We start from the raw sequence: 17,198 nt of genomic DNA on the forward strand, positions 1-17,198 counted from the left end.
CTGACCCTTGTTAACAACTTCTGCCATGATATATATGTATTAAAACATTGTATAATGTAAATCTATGACAATAAATGATATAATTACAAAGAATTCTATGTGTTCGCATCATTATTTACCTTTCTTTTCCTCTCCAAATCATTACCTTAGTTATAAGACTCCCTGAAACTCCTTGGTTTCCCTGAACCCCTTTGGAAGTCCCGAACCAGCTGGAAAGTCCTGAAAGAACTGGAAAGTCCTGAAACAGCTGGAAAGTCCTGAAACATCTGGAAAGTCCTGAAACTCAGAACTTTGCTAAAAATTCAGGGGTTTCAAGAAATTCCAGGGCTTTCCAACTGTTTCAGGGCTTTCCAAGTCGTTTCAGGACTTCCCAAGTTGTTTCAGGACTTTCCAGCTGTTTCAGGACTTTCCAGTTGTTTCAGGACTTTTTGGGGAAATCGGCGAAATTTTCGAGCAAAAATTTTTTGACGAAAAAAATGAATTCTCGATTTTGCCAACAGGTACGAGAGTGACGGTTACAGAAAAAAGATTTAAAAGTTAATTTTTGATTTTGGCAGCAAGTACGAGAGCTGGACACTTTGGGAATCCAATTTTAACCGGAAAAACGGTCTCTTAAAACTAAGGCAATGATTTGGAGAGGAAAAGAAAGGTAAAAATGATGAGAACACATAGAATTCTGTTAAATTATATCATTTATTGCCATAGATTTACATTATACAAGGCTTGAATACTTATACATCACGTCGGAAGTTGATAACAAAGGTCAGCAGTGGTCAGCAGTGGTCGGCAGGGGCCAACAGAGGCCAGCAGAGGGATGCAGAGGCATGCAGAGACCAGCAGTAACAAGTAGTAATAGTTATACGTTGTCAGAAGCATCAGGGGTGGTCAGCAGAGGCCAGCGGAGGCTAGCCGTGGACAGCAGAGACCAGCAGTGGCAAGCAGTAGCCAGTCGTAATCGTTATACGTTGTCAGAAATGCCAGGAAAGGTCAGCATCGGTCAGTAGAGTCCAGCGAAGGTTGACAGAAGTCAGTAGTAATCGTTATACGTTGTCAGAAATATAAGCGGTGGTCAGCAGAGGCCAGCAGAGGCTAGGAGAGGCTAGCAGTAGCCAGTCGTAATCGTTATACGTTGTCAGAAATGCCAGGAAAGGTCAGCATCGGTCAGTAGAGGCCAACGAAGGTTGGCAGAAGTCAATAGTAATCGTTATACGTTGTCAGAAATATACTGAGGTCGATTTTCAGTTGTCCAAGAGCGAGAAGGCAAATGTGAGCCTTCCTCTCTCGACTCCCACGAGGCATATTGCAGGCGCTCTCGTTATTCAATTGTTAATTTTATCTGGTATTTTATTTAAATAGCTAAATCGAATCAGTACAAATACGGGTTGCATCTAGCGATATGCATCTAATGCACCAAACTGTTTAGTGCGACGATTTACCGCGCAACTTCGATACATGACCCATCGAATGGGCCCCAATCGACTTTGACCGTTCAAAATTATATGAATCTGGGAATTTACGTTTTAATGTATATATCTTTATTTAAATACTATATTAATATTGACAAATTATCAGAGTGACAAGCACGAATATCTTATTTATAAGAGATGACCGTATTTAACACTCGTAAAATGTATTCGCGTTAACATAGTATATAAATTTGAACTATTTGAGACATTTTAGAACTTCCCGTGACAGAAACTACGTCTCTATTTGAAAGAAAGAAAAGTGATATGTTAAGTCTCAGCAAATTACAGCGCTAATTTATACGTACCTTATAAAAGTGTGTTTTAAGTCGTAATCATAAGTCGTAGAACCGAAAGATACGACATCGAGGTTCTCACGATACTCATGTAAGTCTGCATACTGATGATGAAGAATTGTTGGGCCCTCAGGCACACAGGGTCATGAGTTCTCCTCAACACGAAAACGATGTCCCTCGACACATAGCTCGGTATGTTGTACCAGCTGCTGCAATAAGCCGCGTATCCAATTTCTTCCATTTGATTCTTCAAGTACTCCCCCACGTAACTGTACGCGAACAATTGCATCAACACTGCACCCATTACTATGAACGTTTTCATCACCATCACCATGTTGCGGACGTTCAGAGACAGTATAAATTGAAATCCTGAAACGAGTAATAAATCGTACATCAATCGAACGCGTCTGAACGCATTTACATACGATGCGTTTCCGAGAAACAATGATTGAACTTTCACCAGTGGTGCAAATAAGCAAGCAACTCGTGAACAGTTGTATGCTTAAAATGGTGCAGATTATGTCGTTGAGCTTTTCAGCCATTGTCAATAAATGTTTGTGCCTCTTTGCTAGCACGCTAAAACGGTTCGCGGTATTCTCATTTTCGTCGACGAATTTCCTGAACTCGAACTTCAACACCTCCGCCTGACCGCATAAATGAAAAGTGATACCAAAGAACAATCCATCGCTGCCTACCAAAGAAGAGAAGCGTAAAACTCGTGTAGGAACACTATACACACGTATTTTAATAGTTTACCGAGATTTCCAGCCCCCGTGACCAGCAGCATCGCGTACTCCACGACGAAAATCACCAGATAATAATTCTCAGGCACTCGTAGAATCTCCAAAGTCAATTCGGAGGGGATCGGATAGTCTATTGATTCCTTTTGCGTAATGTTAACGTCTTCGATCGCGGTATCCTCCATTCCAGCTAATATCGACACGATCGTGAAAAGAGACGAAGTCATGCACGAGAAACACACGACACCCATGCACGCCATACGGCCCAAGTAAGCGTGATGTCGCACGATCGCTCGTTTCTCAACTCCGCCTAGATCCTCGTAGTCCTTCATCGCCGAACAAAAGTTGCTGATCAACGCTTCCGGACAGAACCGGAACTTGAGCACCTTCGACACCGCCAGGATCCCACAACCGATCAGCACTAAGGCGTCCAGGTTCTTCTCGGCGTCCGTCAAGTCCAAATACACTTCCATGTGTACAATCGTTAACATTATCATCTATAAATATATAAAAATAGAATTTGGAAATCGCTGGTTTAGGAACCAGCAGGGGAAAATTTGAAAGCGAATGAAATGAGCTTCTCTTAATCGATAGTTACACACATCCTCCTGAGGAGGTAACATCTTTGATTCGGAAAACTAACATAAAGAGGCGTTCTTGAATTTCATTCGCTTTCGTTCAATATAGACGATACATTTAAGAAACTAATGAGCACATAATTTGGAAAGTATAAGGATGCAAAGAATAGATGAAGATTGTAAAAATTTGGGATATTCTGTATAATGGATTACAAAACGATAGAAGGATTAAAAACGAAAGATTCCATACCAAGAATATAATGCTGGCGATGGTTCTAAAAGCCGAATATATGTTGTACTTCTGAAGCGGCCAGGTGCCCAATGGCCACGAAAGAATTCTCAACGGAACCATCGCGTATTCGAAGTCTTTATTCTTCTTCATCTTCGAGGGATGCTCGAAGAGATCGGAGGAAACCATTCCCAGGTAATCGACATGCGCGTTCATTCTTTATTCGCAACAATGTACCGTGTGTTTCGGTTTATGTTTTATTCAGCCGTAATCGCTTAACAGCCTATTGTTACATCAGCTGCGCGTTATCGAGAAAATTCTCGGGAGGATGCTCGATAGCGGACATCTTGTTCTCGTCGACGACACGTGTCCTAAGAAAAAGTACCTTCGAGTTCAATTTTTATGAGAAATACACGCGTTCCCGTCGCGGAAGCGTCCTGTCGACATAAGTGGTGCTTTTCTTTCGAAAACATGGTTTCTTTTCTTAGCAAGCAGAAGTACGAAGAAATGTCTAAATTGCGATTGATCGTAACTGAAACTGATCACCGAACTCGCAAGTTGTTCTTTTATTCATTCGCTGCCGTAAGATAACGACTCGAGACAGTTTTGTATACTCCTTCGAAGGATCGTGATGTTCACTGTGCAGTGACACGATTCGTGAAACTGACGTAAACTCCACCGGAAGAATGTTGTCATTGGATGATAGTGATGTATAATATTGGATCAACATTCACCGAAAACAGAAGATTACGTGAGTTAAATAGAATATAAATTATTACATTAAAATGTGATTGCAATCTGTCGAATTTAAAAATAAACGAGAGAGGACTAACTGTAAGTCTAGACTATTGAATAGAGAAGCAGGTTTTTACGGTATTTTTTTTATGCAAAGTTGAAAGTACAAACTATTATAATTTCCTTTTCCCGTCCTCAACAGTAAGAGAAGTAAAATTGTCTTAAGTGGTGATCATAACGCGTAGGACCGAAAGATACGACATCGAGGTTTTCACGATACTCATATAAGTCTGCATATTGACGATAAAGAATTGTTGGGTCTTCAGGCACACAGGGTCTTGAGTTCTCCTCAACACGAAAACGATGTCCCTCGACACATAGCTCGGTATGTTGTACCAGCTGCTGCAATAAGCCGCGTATCCGATTTCTTCCATTTGATTCTTCAAGTACTCCCCCACGTAACTGTACGCGAACAACTGCATCAACACTGTGCCCATTACTATGAACGTTTTCATCACCATCACCATGTTGCGGACGTTCAGAGACAGTATAAATTGAAATCCTGAAACGAGTAATAAATCGTACATCAATCGAACGCGTCTGAACGGATTTACATACGGTAGGTTTCCAAGATAAAATGGTTAAACTTTCACCAGTGGTGCAAATAAGCAAGCAACTCGTGAACAGTTGTATGCTCAGAATGGCGCGGATTATGTCGTTGAGCTTTTCAGCCATTTTCAACAAGTGTCTGTGCCTTTTTGCTAGCACGCTGAAACTGTTTGCGGTGTTTCCGTTTTCCACGAGTTTCCTGAACTCGAACTTCAACACCTCCGCCTGACCGCATAAATGAAAAGTGATACCAAAGAACAATCCGTCGCTACCTACCAAAGAAGAGAAGCGTAAAACTCGTATACAAACACTATTGTAGGAATTATTTGAAGAAAATTCCTCGTAGATGGGAATCGAGGTACGAATGAATGGATTGGAGGCTTTTTTAAAACAAGAACTTAAATTTAATCCAGAGGAACTCTCAAGATTCTCTCACAAAACCCACGAATACTCCCACAATTCACTAAACTCGCTGTAATTGCTTTGCTGCGCGCTTTTTCTGAAGCTTATCTGCTTGTTCGAATTCATTTTATTTCACTTTATTTCGTTCACCCTAGACACAGTCATCAGCCATTGGAGAAATGCATTCAATCACATTCGTTTCCAGCCCTGAGTGGCCATGGGATCTCCGTTCACAAAATAATCTCAAGTGTAATGACTGTCCCAAATACTCTTCTTTCACAGCTCAATATTTCCAAAACACTTCACGCGAAACATTCCCCAGCAATACCAATCAATAAACATTCATGCACATCCATATCTACACTATAAATACGTATTTTAATAAAGAGTTTACCCAGATTTCCAATGGCCGTGACCACCAGCATCGAGTACTCCACGAAGAAGATCATCAGATAGTAATTCTCAGGCACTCGTAGACTCTCGAAAGTCAATTCGGAGGGTATCGGATAGTCTGTTGCTTCCCCTTGCGTGCCGTTGTCGTCTTCGATCGCGGTATCCTCCATTCCAGCTACTATCGACACGATCGTGAAAAGAGACGAGCTCATGCACGAGAAAAACACCACACCCATGCACGCCACACGGCCCATGTAAGCGTGATGTCGCACGATCGCTCGTTTCTCAACGTCGCCTAGGTCGTCGTAGTCCTTCAACGCTGCAGAAAAATTGGTGACCAAACCCTCCGAAGAGAACCGAAACTTGGCCACCTTCGACACCGCCAGGATCCCACAACCGATCAGCACCAGGGCGTCCAGGTTCTTCTCGGCGTCCGTCACGTCCAAATACACCTCCATTTGCACGATCATCACCATTATCGCCTGTAAATATATTAAAATATAATTTGAAAATCGTTTCTACTACTGAAAGAGCTTCTTTTCGTCGATCATTACGTATTTCTTCCTGAGAAGGTGACATCTTCGATTCAGAAAACTAACATAAATACATAATTACTCGCGTTCTTGAATTTCATTCGCTTTCGTTCGATATGGATAATACATTTCGAAGAAACAGTCTGTCACTCGTCTTTCCACGCTTTCATAAATATCTAGAGAAAATAAATACATAGCTGGAATATTATTACAATGCATAATTCTCTATATGTGCGAAGATATGCTTCTAGCGTATAATTTAAATTGCAATCTCTGTCTAACTTTTTTTATTTGGGACCAGAGGATAGATGAACACATCACGAAATGACAGAATGATTAACTAGATTCCATACCAAGAATATAATGCTGGCGATGCTCCGGAAAGCCGAGTATAAGTTGTACTTTTGAAGCGGCCAAGTGCCCACTGGCCACGACAGAATTCTCAACGGAACCATCGCGTATTCAAAGTCTTTATTCTTCTTCATCTTCGAGGGACGCTCGAAGAGATCGGAGAAAACCATTCCCATGTAATCGACATGCGCGTTCTTTCTTTATTCGCAACAATGTGCCGTGTGTATCGGTTTATGTTTTATTCAGCCGTAATCGCTTAACTGCCTATTGTTACATCAGCTGCGCGTTATCGAGAAAATTCCCGGGAGGATGCCCGATAGCGGACATCTTGTTCTCGTCGACGAAACGTGTTCTAAGAAAAAGTATCTTCGAGTTCAATTTTTATGGGAAATACACGTGTTCGACGTAAGTGGTGCTTTTCTTTCGAAAACATGGTTTCTTTTCTTAGCAAGCAGAAGTACGAAGAAATGTCTAAATTGCGATTGATCGTAACTGAAACTGACCACCGAACTCGCAAGTTGTTCTTTTATTCATTCGCTGCCGTAAGATAACGACCTCGAAACAGTTTCGTATACTCCTTCGAAGGATCGTGATGTTCACTGTGCAGTGACACGATTCGTGAAACCGATGTAAACTCCACCGGAAGAATCTATGTTGTCATTGGATGATAGTATACACTTACCAAAAACAGAAGAAGATTACGTGAGTGAATCGATGGTGAACCGTGTATAATGTATATGATTGCAATCTGTCAAATTGAAAAAGAAACGAGAGAAGACTAAGTGGAAGTCTTACTGTTTAGTACAGAAACAGGTTTGTACGTTATTTTTTTTTCCAAGGTAAAAATATGATTTATAATGCTAATCGCGATATCTGTGATATTACTAGTACAAATTAATCGGTTCTTTTTATTTGGTCTCTATTTGCCATCTGCTCGTCTTTTTGTACAACAGACCTTCTGCCTTCTTGTTCCGACCGTCGCGGTGGAACCATGTTTTATTTGTTTTATACCATTCCATTGTGTTAAATAAATCAGTTACAAAATTTCGTTTCGACACATGCATCGTCAACAACAGATTTACGAGTGTATTAAGTAAAATTCTCTTAAGTGGTAATCATAACACGCAGGACCGAAAGATACGACATCGAGGTTTTCACGATATTCATGTAAGTCTCCATATTGACGACGAAGAAATGTTGGGCCCTTAGCTGTACCGGGTCCTGAGCCCTTCTCAGGATGAAAACGATGTTCCTCGATAAATAGCTCGGTATGTTGTACCAGCTGCTGCGATAAGCCGCGTATCCGATGTCTTTCATTTGATTCTTCAAGTACTCCCCCACGTAACTGTACGCGAATAATTGCGACATCACTATGAACATTTCAATGAACGTTTTCATCATCATCACCATGTTTCGAACGCTCAGAGAGAGTATAAATTGAAATCCTGAAACGAGTACGAACCATCAATAACTCGATTTTACCCCTTTTGACAAATAATCCATATTTTCAGTTACCAGATATTGAGTATACATAGAAATCCAGAAATTAAACGTTTAAAAAGAGTTTGAATACCCTCCTTGCGAGCGAAGACAACGTAGAAATGAGTTTCTTTTTACCTGTAAGGCAAATAAGTAAGTAACTCGTGAGCAGTTGTATGACCAAGATGGTGCTGATTGTGTCGTTTAGTTCCTTGAACAATTTCAAGAGTTGGTAGTGTCTCGAGATTAACACGTGAAAACGGTGTATTATGTTCTCGCTTTCGTCGATGAATCTGCTGTACTCCATTTTCAGTATCTCTGCTTGGCCACACAGGTGAAAAGCGATACCGAAGAACACATTGTCGCTGCCTACGAAAAAGGAAATTGATCGATTGTCCGCGCATGATGGAAAATGGCTACGCAAGGTGAATCGTTACCGAGATTTCCAGTGGCCGTGAGTATCAGCATAATATTCTCCGCGAAAAGAATCAAGGGATAGAAATCCTCCGGTATGTTCAGAGTCTTCATAGTCAGTTCGGAGGGAAACGGATATTTTATCGGTTCCTTCTGAGTAGTATTGTCCTCTTCACAGTGAGGGAGAGGGGGAAATTGGCAATAAAACGTTACAAACTTTCTGGATACCACGAAATAATTTTTAGAAATGGTAATGCATTATTTCGAATTAAATGGCGGATACTTTGCTCCCAAAAATTGTTCAAAATTATACACTACCGAAATATTGAAACTTACGAGTAGAAAATGTAGTGAAAACTTTTTAATACCAAATTTGTTCCCTTGGTCCATCGTGGTATCGTCTTCGTCTAACACCGACGCGATCGACATGAACGTCATAGCTGCAAACGAGAAACCCAGCACGCCCAGGCACGTTACTCGGCTCATATAAGCGTGATGTCGCATGATCGCTCGTTTCTCGACTCCGGAGAGCTCCTTGTAGTCCTTCGACGCCGAAGAGAAATTGGTGACCAAACCGTAGGGGTTGAAACGGAACCATATCACTTTCGACACCGCCAAAAAGCCACAACCGATCAGCATCACAGCTTCCAGATTCTTCTCTGCGTCGTTCAGGTCCAACCATATCTCGACGTTCATGATCGTCAGCATTGTCACCTAAACACAGGATGTTTTACAATTTTTTACCCTTTGTTTTCAAACTTGGTAAACTGAAATTTTTAATTCACCACTAAAAGTAGGAAATACAAAGACCAGAGAATTATGGCTTGGAATTAAATTCACTACTAAGAGTAGGAAATGCAACGATTACTATCTCTACCAAAGGTTTTTAAAAGACAATTAACAATTTGCACCCAAATGCAATGGTGTAAACACCTTTCGAATCGTTAAATTCATACTAAGATGGCGATAGAGAGAATGGTCCTTGAGGTCGAGAATAAGCTGTGCTCCTGAAGAGGCCAAGTGCCCACGGGCCACGCGAAGATCTTCAATGGATTCATCGCGTAAGCGAAGTCCTTCTCCGGCGACGTCATCTTCGAGGGATGCACGAACGGATCGGAGGAAACCTGACCCACGCAATCGACGCACGTTCACTTCGATACGAACAATGTAGTGTGTTTTTCGGTTTATATTTTATTCAACCGTAATCGCTTTACCGCCTGTCGACGAACTGCCCACCGCCATTACGTCAGCTGCGCGTTACAAGAAAAATTCCTGGAAGGGTTGGCGGTTCAATCGTGGACATTTTCTCCTCGTCCGGGTTGCTAAGTTTTCCTGTTCTTCGCGAAAACAATTTTTCGTTCCACCGGGAAAGTTTTTCTACCGGAACCGGAAGAACTTCCATCGGAGAAGACGAGCCGGAATGTCTTCGAGGAACGTTCGAGGGCTTAAGAGCGAGGCTCATGTCTATTTTCTCGTCGCGAGTGTGTACTCTGTCAACGTACGTGGTATTTTCCGAGGAAGAAAAGGTACCGCGAAATATCTAAATTGCGATCGATTGCTTACGAAACTATCAGCTGGACTCCGGAAGTGTTTTCTTTATTCATTCGCTACTACCGTAAGATAACGACTCGATCCATTTTTCTACAGTCGTTCGAAGGATCATGACGTTATCCTTGATACGACGCGTCTCGTAGAGGGAAATATGTGGATGATTGCAATATAAAGTGTGCAGAATATTGAATGAATACTCATGGAACGAAACTGGGTAAGCAAGTAAAATTATAATAAAAATTGAAGTTTGAGAAAATGAGTAAATGACAAATGGATGGTCCAATAATTGCATCTTCGTTTCAATAAAATTACGATCAGTTTCACTCAGTGAAAGATCAAGGAATCAACCGAGACTAGAGAAAACAAGTTTCAATCGTTTTCCTCTAACATTTAGCGAACTTCGCTCAATTTCGATTAATCATACTTCTTTATTTGCTTTACAAAATCTTTGTGTACCTATCGGGGTGACTGTTTCAAAATGTGCTTTCACAATGCAAACGGTGTATCAAGAGGTTATCATGACTCTCAACACCGATAGATACGACATCGAGGTTTTCACGATGCTCATGTAAGTCTCCATATTGACCACGAAGAACTTCCCAGCCTTCAGGTGCACCGGAACCTGGGTTCTCAGCAGAACGAAAACGATATCCTTCGATAAGCTGGGTGGAATGTCGTACCAACAGCTGCAATAAATCGAGTACCCGATGTCTTCCATTTGATTCTTCAAGTACTCGCCCACGTAACTGTAGGCGAACAACTGCGTCAACAACGTGGTCACCACTATGAACGTTTTTATCACCATCACTACGTTGTGGGTGCTTAGAGACAAAATAAACTGAACCCCTGAAAAGAACGACAGCATTAACCTTCTGCTTTTCAGCGAGAGAAAGTCGCCGATTGTACTCCTAAGTATTTTATTCGCTCCTTTTGCAGATTCAACCACTCGCGCTGGATACGATTCGAGGACATTTTTAATGTAAATAACGCCTTATGAACGTTTACCGGACGTGCAGATAAGCACGCAGCTCGTGAACAGCTGTATCACCAAGATGGAGCTGAGCGTGTGGTTCAGCTGTTCGATCAAGTTCAAGATGTGACAATGCCTGCTGGTCAACGCGTCGAAACGGTTCTTCGCGGCCTCGCTCTCGCTGGCAAATCTGCCAAAGTCCAGCTTCAGGACCTCTGCTTGACCACACAGGTGAAAAGTGATGCCGAATATCAGTCCGTCGCTACCTGCCCAACGCGTTGCTCCAGTAATTTACAATTAATTAACACTAAAATGTCTAAAACGGGGATAACTCGTGGACATTTTTGAACGTCGCTTATGGACGCTTTGGGAAATAATTACCAAGGTTTCCGGTGCTGGTGATCAGCATCATCGCGTATTCCAAGAGGTAGATGACCGGGTACAAATTTTCAGATACGTTTAAACTGAGCATCGTGTATTCCGAAGGAATAGGATAGTCCAGGGGCTCGTCTTGGGTATCGTTGGTGTGTTTTATCGGGACGTCTTCGTCCTCTGCCAGCATCGGAAGCGTCAGGAACAACGTGGAGCCTAGATACGAAAAGCATATGACGCTGGCGCACGCCACTCGTCCCATGAAGGCGTGTTGTCTCACGATCGCCCGTTTCTCTACTCCAGATAGCTCGTCGTAGTCCTTCACCGCCGCGGTGAAGATGGACATCAGGCCAGTGGCGCGAAGACGGAACAACGCCACCTTCGATATCGCTAATATGGCGCAGGTGGTCAGCACCAGGGTGTCCAGGTTCTTTTCGGGGTCGCTGTGATCCAAATATATCTCCGTCTGTACAATGGCCATCATTAACACCTGCATAGACAGAAACGTGTTTCAGTCAGAATTGGTATCCCGATGACGCTGCTTTCGACTTCCGAATTTAAATGTCGTGATATTTTGAGCGAAAGGGTTAGTTTGGCCACGACGTTCGGAAGCTCCAAAGAGCGTCAGCTTAAAATCCTCGACACTGGAAGGGCCAAGTACCGCAATAGTAATTCAAAAGTGCCATACCAGAAGACTGATAGCGACGCTGAATCGCAGGATCGAGGAAACGTTGAATTTCTCGAGGGGCCAGGTGCCCACGGGCCACGCGAGGATCTTCAACGGGATCATCGCGTAAGCAAAGTCCTTGCTCGAGGACGCGTTCATTTTTTTCGGGACGTCACGAAGAGATCGTAGAAAACTATTCCCAAGCGTACGCGACGCATGTCCTTTTTCCTTCGCTCGGCCAGCAACTATGTAGCGGTGTTTTTCGGTTTATGTTTTATTCAACCGTAATCGCTTAACTGCCTGTCGCGACGAACAGTTCTTATGTCAGGTGCGCGTTATCGGAAAAAATTCCAAGAGAGAGGGTAACCGGATATCGATATCTTCTTCTTGTTCGATCCGGCGAGCTTCTCCTCAGGGCGTCTTCTTTTCGCCCAAGGAGGAACGAGCTTCCTACGTGAACACGGTCTGCAGAACTGCATTTCGAGCTCGAGAAGAAAAGTGCGGAAGACCGTTTTCGAAGAACATTCAATTTTAATGGGAAATGGATGGGTTAAGAATAAAGTTTAAGGCTGTTTTCTTGCCTGCTGAGCTGCGTCCTATCCGACGTAAGTGGCGCTTCATTTCGAAGGGATCGCTCCCTTTCTTGGAAGGATGGAACACCGTGTTCTGAAATGTCTAAATTGCGATCGATTGCTTGTAAAACTAACAACTGGAATCGGAAATTTTTCCATTATTCATTCGACCGCTGTAAGATAACCACTCGAACCAGTTTGTACACTTTGAAGGATCGCGAGACGTTCCCCTCGCGGCGACACGAGTCGCAAGACCGATGCGAGTTTCCGGAAGGAGTTACGTCGTTACTCCGTGTCGCTGGATGACAGTAATCCTGTCCATGTTGCTTGTATACATGGGATTAATTCACGCAGGAATTAAGAGAAGAAACATTGGCTGAGCGAACGAGACATAAATTGCAAAGAAAATAGTGGTAGGCGTACGTTACCTCCGGATGTGGTCGTTCCGGCGTCCTCTGCAGCGTCGTTGAGGGTTTTATGGCACCTGGATAGGCGCAAACCGTGGAAATGGGAGTAGGGAGGGGGCCGGAAACCGCAAAAAAGGAAGCTTCGTTCCGTTCTAAAGTCCTGATAGAGCTTAAATTCGTGGATCCTGTCTTGAATTTTAAAACTTTCGTATGGTGAGTGCGAAACTCGTTTTGGCCCGACGGCCATTTTGTAGCGACACTTCATATTTTATTTATCACAAGATAAAAATGTATACAGGATATTGGTTTAATGCGGAGTGAGAAGAGACGGAGACAAAGAATAAGGCAAGTGAATGAAAATGATGCTGGTGTTGACGATACTCGACGTTGGTTGTCTTCGAGACCCTTTACCAGTTGTTTCGAATCGATTGAACCCTCGTCTGAAGCATAAAGTAATCTCTGTATTATTAACAGAGATATGTTACATATTTTTCGTCGCTTTTTATGACTCTTTTCTAAATTGTACCGTAACGGTTTTGCCAGAGGATTCGTTTCTACGTGACAAAGGTAAGAAATATGGCCAGTGGTTGGAAGAAGACACGAAACGAGCCATTATGGCAGTTAGGAACGATGAAATGGGGATTAATGCCATTTGTCGAACATATGTCGTGTTAAAAGCAACCGTAAATCGGTGATTGGGGGGGAAAGAATTCGTTTGCTGGCACGAGCACAAGGCTCCAACGACCCCAAGATTTATCATTCGAAATTTTATTTTTCGAATCTACTATTCACAAGCACGATTTAAATAAAAATTTGACAATACCAGAATCTCTCCTGAGCAAACAATCATTTTGTATCTTTCCAGATACTGGAGGCAAATGTACCTTCGAAGTGGCAAGATCGTAGCGGACTCCATTGACGTAGATTCGTGGCCGATACGTTTTCATTTGTCCATCATCGCCTTCAGAACGGACAGGTAGGAGGTGGACGCCTTCAATATCTCTTTAAACGTGTACAAGTTCATCGACACGAATTTTCCGGCAGTGATGCTGTACGGCGAGTTTCCGCGATCGATGATCAACACCAGGTCCCTCGCCACGCGTCCTGGAGAACGATACCAGGGCAAATCGTAGGCGGCAAACGCGATCTCCTCCGTCTGGGATTCGAGACTGTCGCCGGCGTAGGTGTAAATGTACAGCTGCATCAGCAACGTCACGATGATCACGATGCACTTCAACGCGCCAATATTGTCGTTCGCGTTCAGGCAGACCAGCATCGTGAACCCTGGTCAAAGACAATACACGAGGTGTGGTAGTAAATTTAAAACAAAACTAGTTACAAACAGTTATACAGACAAAATAACCTCCTGAGTTGTCTCTAATTTTATTTAAAACTCAATATCGAGTGTCATTACTTATATCGATGCATCTTCTGGGACTTAAAAGATTGTAAGATTGCAATATTTTCTTGTTTTATTTTCGACTCGTTCGTGTTAAAAGAAAACGAATCAGCGTTATTGGTAATTAGCCCCAGGCCTTGATAAGCCTAGATCCGCCACTGTTTGGCCTGGAGTCGAAGAAGCATAGAATCAGCCGCGAGCGTTCGAACAGGTGCGACAGTCGGTGATACGATGAATCTATAATCGATATCGACACACGCGTGTAATGAATACTTCGAACACCTATTACGAAGCAATGAGATCGCATTATGTCGGATATAACAGGTTCGGTTAACTGGTTTTCTATGTCTGAAATATGGGCGATGAGTTTAGCGTCTGTAACTCATGGTACGTTTTAAACGTTGAAAAATAGAGACAATTAATATAATTAATATAATAGAGAATTAAACACGAGGTCGTGTGCTATCGACGTGACCGGTAGTTTCTATAATAAGTGGGCATTGCCATTTGCTTGAGTGCAAAATTTCTATCGCTGTGCAGATATCCATTAAAGAGCGTTTCGAGGAACGAAGAAAATTATTCCAGTGTGCTTCATGTCGCAGAAAATGTGTTTAGTTTGGAAAGTCGATTTACCTTCCACGCACAAGAGCATCGTGCTCATCAGCAGCTGTATCAGCATAACCATGTTGAAGCTTTGCTCGAGATCGTCGGCGAGCACCAAGAGGCGACAGTGTCGTTTCACGAGCAGACCGATCCTCTCGCGATGCCCGGACTTGTCCGTCTCGATTTCAGCGAAATTCATCTTCAGCACCTCGAACTGGCCGCACAGGTGCATCGTCAAGTAGAAGAAGAATCCGTCGTTGCCACAATGAGCAACGACGTTGACGAAGATCTGTGCAGCTTGCATCGCGAGCACGCAAATCTGACGCATCCAGGGCAGAGGACCGAACACGCAATACGTCGCCAGGAAATAGTCCACCCTCGAAAACTGCTGGAAGCTGGTCGTCGAATTCCCTAGGCTTTTACGCATCTGAACAGAATTTAGTCAATTGTCACGAAGGGCAATCAATGGGGAAAGTATAGGGTGTATCAAAACTGTTGATAGGACTCAAGAACGAAGGAAATGTTACTGAATATCCACTGGATGCAACGAATACTAATGTCACTCTATATATTCACAGTCTACAGCAATGATTCCTAAAATGAGCACGAGATTCGTAAGTTGAACATGTCTATTCCTCCTAAACTGGCGGATCCTCCTCGTATAAATGTTTGCTGCACAAAAGATGAACGTCCATTTTAAGAATCATTACTGTATCTGATCGTGGTGACGTCGATCTGTACACCGTTTAACCTGAGAGGGTAGAAGAAGGCTGAGCGGGAGAGCTTTGACGACGAAGGAGAGTCCAGAGGCAAAGCCCAGATACAGCATCATCGTGGCAACGAGGCTTCCTTTGCGAGAGTACTCCATCATGACGCGTCGATGACGGGAGTCCTTGACGGTGGACCAGTCTTCGGCGATTGATTTCACCAGAGAATAGGTGTGCTTCCAGTTGTAGCGCAAGATAAGCAACTTCGAGAGGCTGATGACGGAGGACAGGACCATGACGAACGCGTCCATCGTATCGTCGATGTCGAGACAGTGGCGATAGACCTCCAGCGACAGGCTGTAGATAGTACTGATCTAATTACGGAAAGGGTTCTTGGGCAATCTCGTCGATCTTTGCAGAGTAACGATATAAATTAAGCTCGTGCGTCGGCCTCTCGAGCTATGCATATTCGAACGATCGTTCAAGGGAGCAAACTTGAATCACAGGTTAAAGATAGATTAGAAAGTAGAAATGTAAGATTCGTGTAAAAGGAACCAAGGAAACTTCCGGTGAAAGGGTATCGTAAATCTTTGTACTCATCGCTTCAACTAACCCCTTACGAGTCCAGCGCGTGATGGCCACGGTCGGTCATCTTGCGTCCAGCAGCGACTAGACTCGATTCAATAACTTCTCATAGTCATGTACGCGTTCTAGTTTACGTATTTTTAACAAAAAACGCTCACTCACGACTAGTTTCCACCGTTGTTACATCGAAATAACCATATCCAAGCAATCCACGAGAATTTTTCAACCGATTTTCTTAAATCTAACTATTTATTCCAATTTGTGTCGCGTACTTTAACGCGTCGAAGTCTCTGGATGGAAAACGTGCAAGTCTACGATTCCTACTCACGATCGGTGAGTAAAAGGTGGCCAATTGCGACCATACTTGCGTCATCAAAGCGAAAATCCATCGACCGACGGACGACGCGACGAAACTGTTGCTGTTCAACGGCCATATTCCGATCAATCGTAACACTCTCTCTTGCACCAAGAGGCTCCCGGCGAACTCCCCGTCTCGATCCTCTTTCTCGTTCATTTTCCGCGGGATCAGGAGTTGGACGTTTACTCTCTCGAGGACGAGCTCCGACTTATCTCGGGGAAACACGATTTATCGCGATGCGAGCGAACGAGTCTCGCGACGCCCACTTACGTGCACAGACGATTTTCCGGGGTGCCTTTGATCTTTTATTCATGCGGACGGGTCGCGTGCGCCGTGGACTGTTTTCGTGCGAATAAAAATGCAATAACGTTGCTCTCGAGGGAGCCGTGCGACCCGCGCAAAAAGAATATCGAAAAGGAACTGTACTCGCCCTTACGCCGGTGTTTCGCAAACGCGTGCCTCGGAGACGTCGTTAAATATTAAGGAAAAACAACTGGCGAAATCACAGGACAACGAACGGCGAAAACAACAGGGTAAAAAAAAACGGTTCTCCGATTGCAAAGCAGCCCCGGATCCAACGGCGGCGCCGTGAAATTCCATCGTTCCGCGCCGAGCATCAAAGTTCATCGAGCAAAACGCGGATCGAAATAAGAAGACCGATCTCGTAACGGTGTTTCCCGTCGAGGAGGCAGCTAAACTCCACGACCGGAGCATTAGTACGAATTTTTTAAGCTCCGGGACGGGGTTAACTAAACGCTATTCGGCCGAATGCCAGCGAATGTCGC

General features: G+C 43.5%; 4 protein-coding genes across 4 annotated transcripts; all 4 read right to left on the reverse strand.

Moving 5' to 3' along the window:
• Positions 1 to 1,642: 1,642 nt before the first annotated feature.
• Positions 1,643 to 3,522, reverse strand: LOC122405148 (odorant receptor 82a-like). Its single transcript, XM_043409684.1, has 5 exons — positions 3,328 to 3,522; positions 2,516 to 2,996; positions 2,220 to 2,450; positions 1,772 to 2,128; positions 1,643 to 1,706 (listed from the first exon to the last, which is right to left on the reverse strand). The coding sequence occupies exons 1-4, from the start codon at positions 3,520 to 3,522 to the stop codon at positions 1,788 to 1,790; spliced, it is 1,248 nt and encodes a 415-aa protein (XP_043265619.1). The 3' UTR covers positions 1,643 to 1,706; positions 1,772 to 1,787.
• Positions 3,523 to 4,226: 704 nt separating this feature from the next.
• On the reverse strand, positions 4,227 to 6,499 carry LOC122405149 (odorant receptor 82a-like). Its single transcript, XM_043409685.1, has 4 exons — positions 6,332 to 6,499; positions 5,447 to 5,927; positions 4,695 to 4,922; positions 4,227 to 4,603 (listed from the first exon to the last, which is right to left on the reverse strand). The coding sequence occupies exons 1-4, from the start codon at positions 6,497 to 6,499 to the stop codon at positions 4,263 to 4,265; spliced, it is 1,218 nt and encodes a 405-aa protein (XP_043265620.1). The 3' UTR covers positions 4,227 to 4,262.
• Positions 6,500 to 7,433: 934 nt separating this feature from the next.
• LOC122405150 (putative odorant receptor 85d) lies at positions 7,434 to 9,292 on the reverse strand. The gene is made up of 5 exons (XM_043409687.1): positions 9,179 to 9,292; positions 8,591 to 8,936; positions 8,246 to 8,392; positions 7,947 to 8,177; positions 7,434 to 7,774 (listed from the first exon to the last, which is right to left on the reverse strand). Exons 1-5 carry the CDS (start codon positions 9,278 to 9,280, stop codon positions 7,434 to 7,436), a joined length of 1,167 nt encoding a protein of 388 aa, XP_043265622.1. The 5' UTR covers positions 9,281 to 9,292.
• A 957-nt stretch (positions 9,293 to 10,249) lies between these two features.
• Positions 10,250 to 15,781, reverse strand: LOC122405151 (odorant receptor 24a-like). Its single transcript, XM_043409688.1, has 7 exons — positions 15,515 to 15,781; positions 14,794 to 15,151; positions 13,707 to 14,045; positions 11,804 to 12,027; positions 11,125 to 11,605; positions 10,779 to 11,009; positions 10,250 to 10,619 (listed from the first exon to the last, which is right to left on the reverse strand). The coding sequence occupies exons 1-7, from the start codon at positions 15,779 to 15,781 to the stop codon at positions 10,279 to 10,281; spliced, it is 2,241 nt and encodes a 746-aa protein (XP_043265623.1). The 3' UTR covers positions 10,250 to 10,278.
• Between the last annotated feature and the right edge of the window lie 1,417 nt (positions 15,782 to 17,198).

This window comes from Colletes gigas, unplaced genomic scaffold, assembly GCF_013123115.1.
Source record: "Colletes gigas isolate AHSC1104 unplaced genomic scaffold, ASM1312311v1 Colletes_gigas_Sc00004, whole genome shotgun sequence".
Taxonomy (NCBI): Eukaryota; Metazoa; Arthropoda; class Insecta; order Hymenoptera; family Colletidae; genus Colletes; species Colletes gigas.

Bases quoted from the DNA above. Each gene is read 5' to 3' on its own strand.
- LOC122405149 (XM_043409685.1), bottom strand. From the start codon at position 6,499: ATGGTTTTCTCCGATCTCTTCGAGCGTCCCTCGAAGATGAAGAAGAAT. The intron at 4,923-5,446 runs GTAAACTCTTTA...CTTCTTTGGTAG, and splicing joins CACGGCCATTGGAAATCTGG to GTAGCGACGGATTGTTCTTT. The intron at 4,604-4,694 runs GTGAAAGTTTAA...TACTCGTTTCAG, and splicing joins CTTGCTTATTTGCACCACTG to GATTTCAATTTATACTGTCT.
- LOC122405150 (XM_043409687.1), bottom strand. From the start codon at position 9,280: ATGAATCCATTGAAGATCTTCGCGTGGCCCGTGGGCACTTGGCCTCTT. The intron at 8,393-8,590 runs GTATTAAAAAGT...CTCACTGTGAAG, and splicing joins GGACCAAGGGAACAAATTTG to AGGACAATACTACTCAGAAG. The intron at 8,178-8,245 runs GTAACGATTCAC...CCTTTTTCGTAG, and splicing joins CACGGCCACTGGAAATCTCG to GCAGCGACAATGTGTTCTTC.
- LOC122405151 (XM_043409688.1), bottom strand. From the start codon at position 15,781: ATGGACGCGTTCGTCATGGTCCTGTCCTCCGTCATCAGCCTCTCGAAG. The intron at 11,606-11,803 runs GTATGGCACTTT...CTGTCTATGCAG, and splicing joins GCGTCGCTATCAGTCTTCTG to GTGTTAATGATGGCCATTGT. The intron at 10,620-10,778 runs GTAAACGTTCAT...CGTTCTTTTCAG, and splicing joins CGTGCTTATCTGCACGTCCG to GGGTTCAGTTTATTTTGTCT.
- LOC122405148 (XM_043409684.1), bottom strand. From the start codon at position 3,522: ATGAACGCGCATGTCGATTACCTGGGAATGGTTTCCTCCGATCTCTTC. The intron at 2,451-2,515 runs GTAAACTATTAA...CTTCTTTGGTAG, and splicing joins CACGGGGGCTGGAAATCTCG to GCAGCGATGGATTGTTCTTT. The intron at 2,129-2,219 runs GTGAAAGTTCAA...TACTCGTTTCAG, and splicing joins CTTGCTTATTTGCACCACTG to GATTTCAATTTATACTGTCT.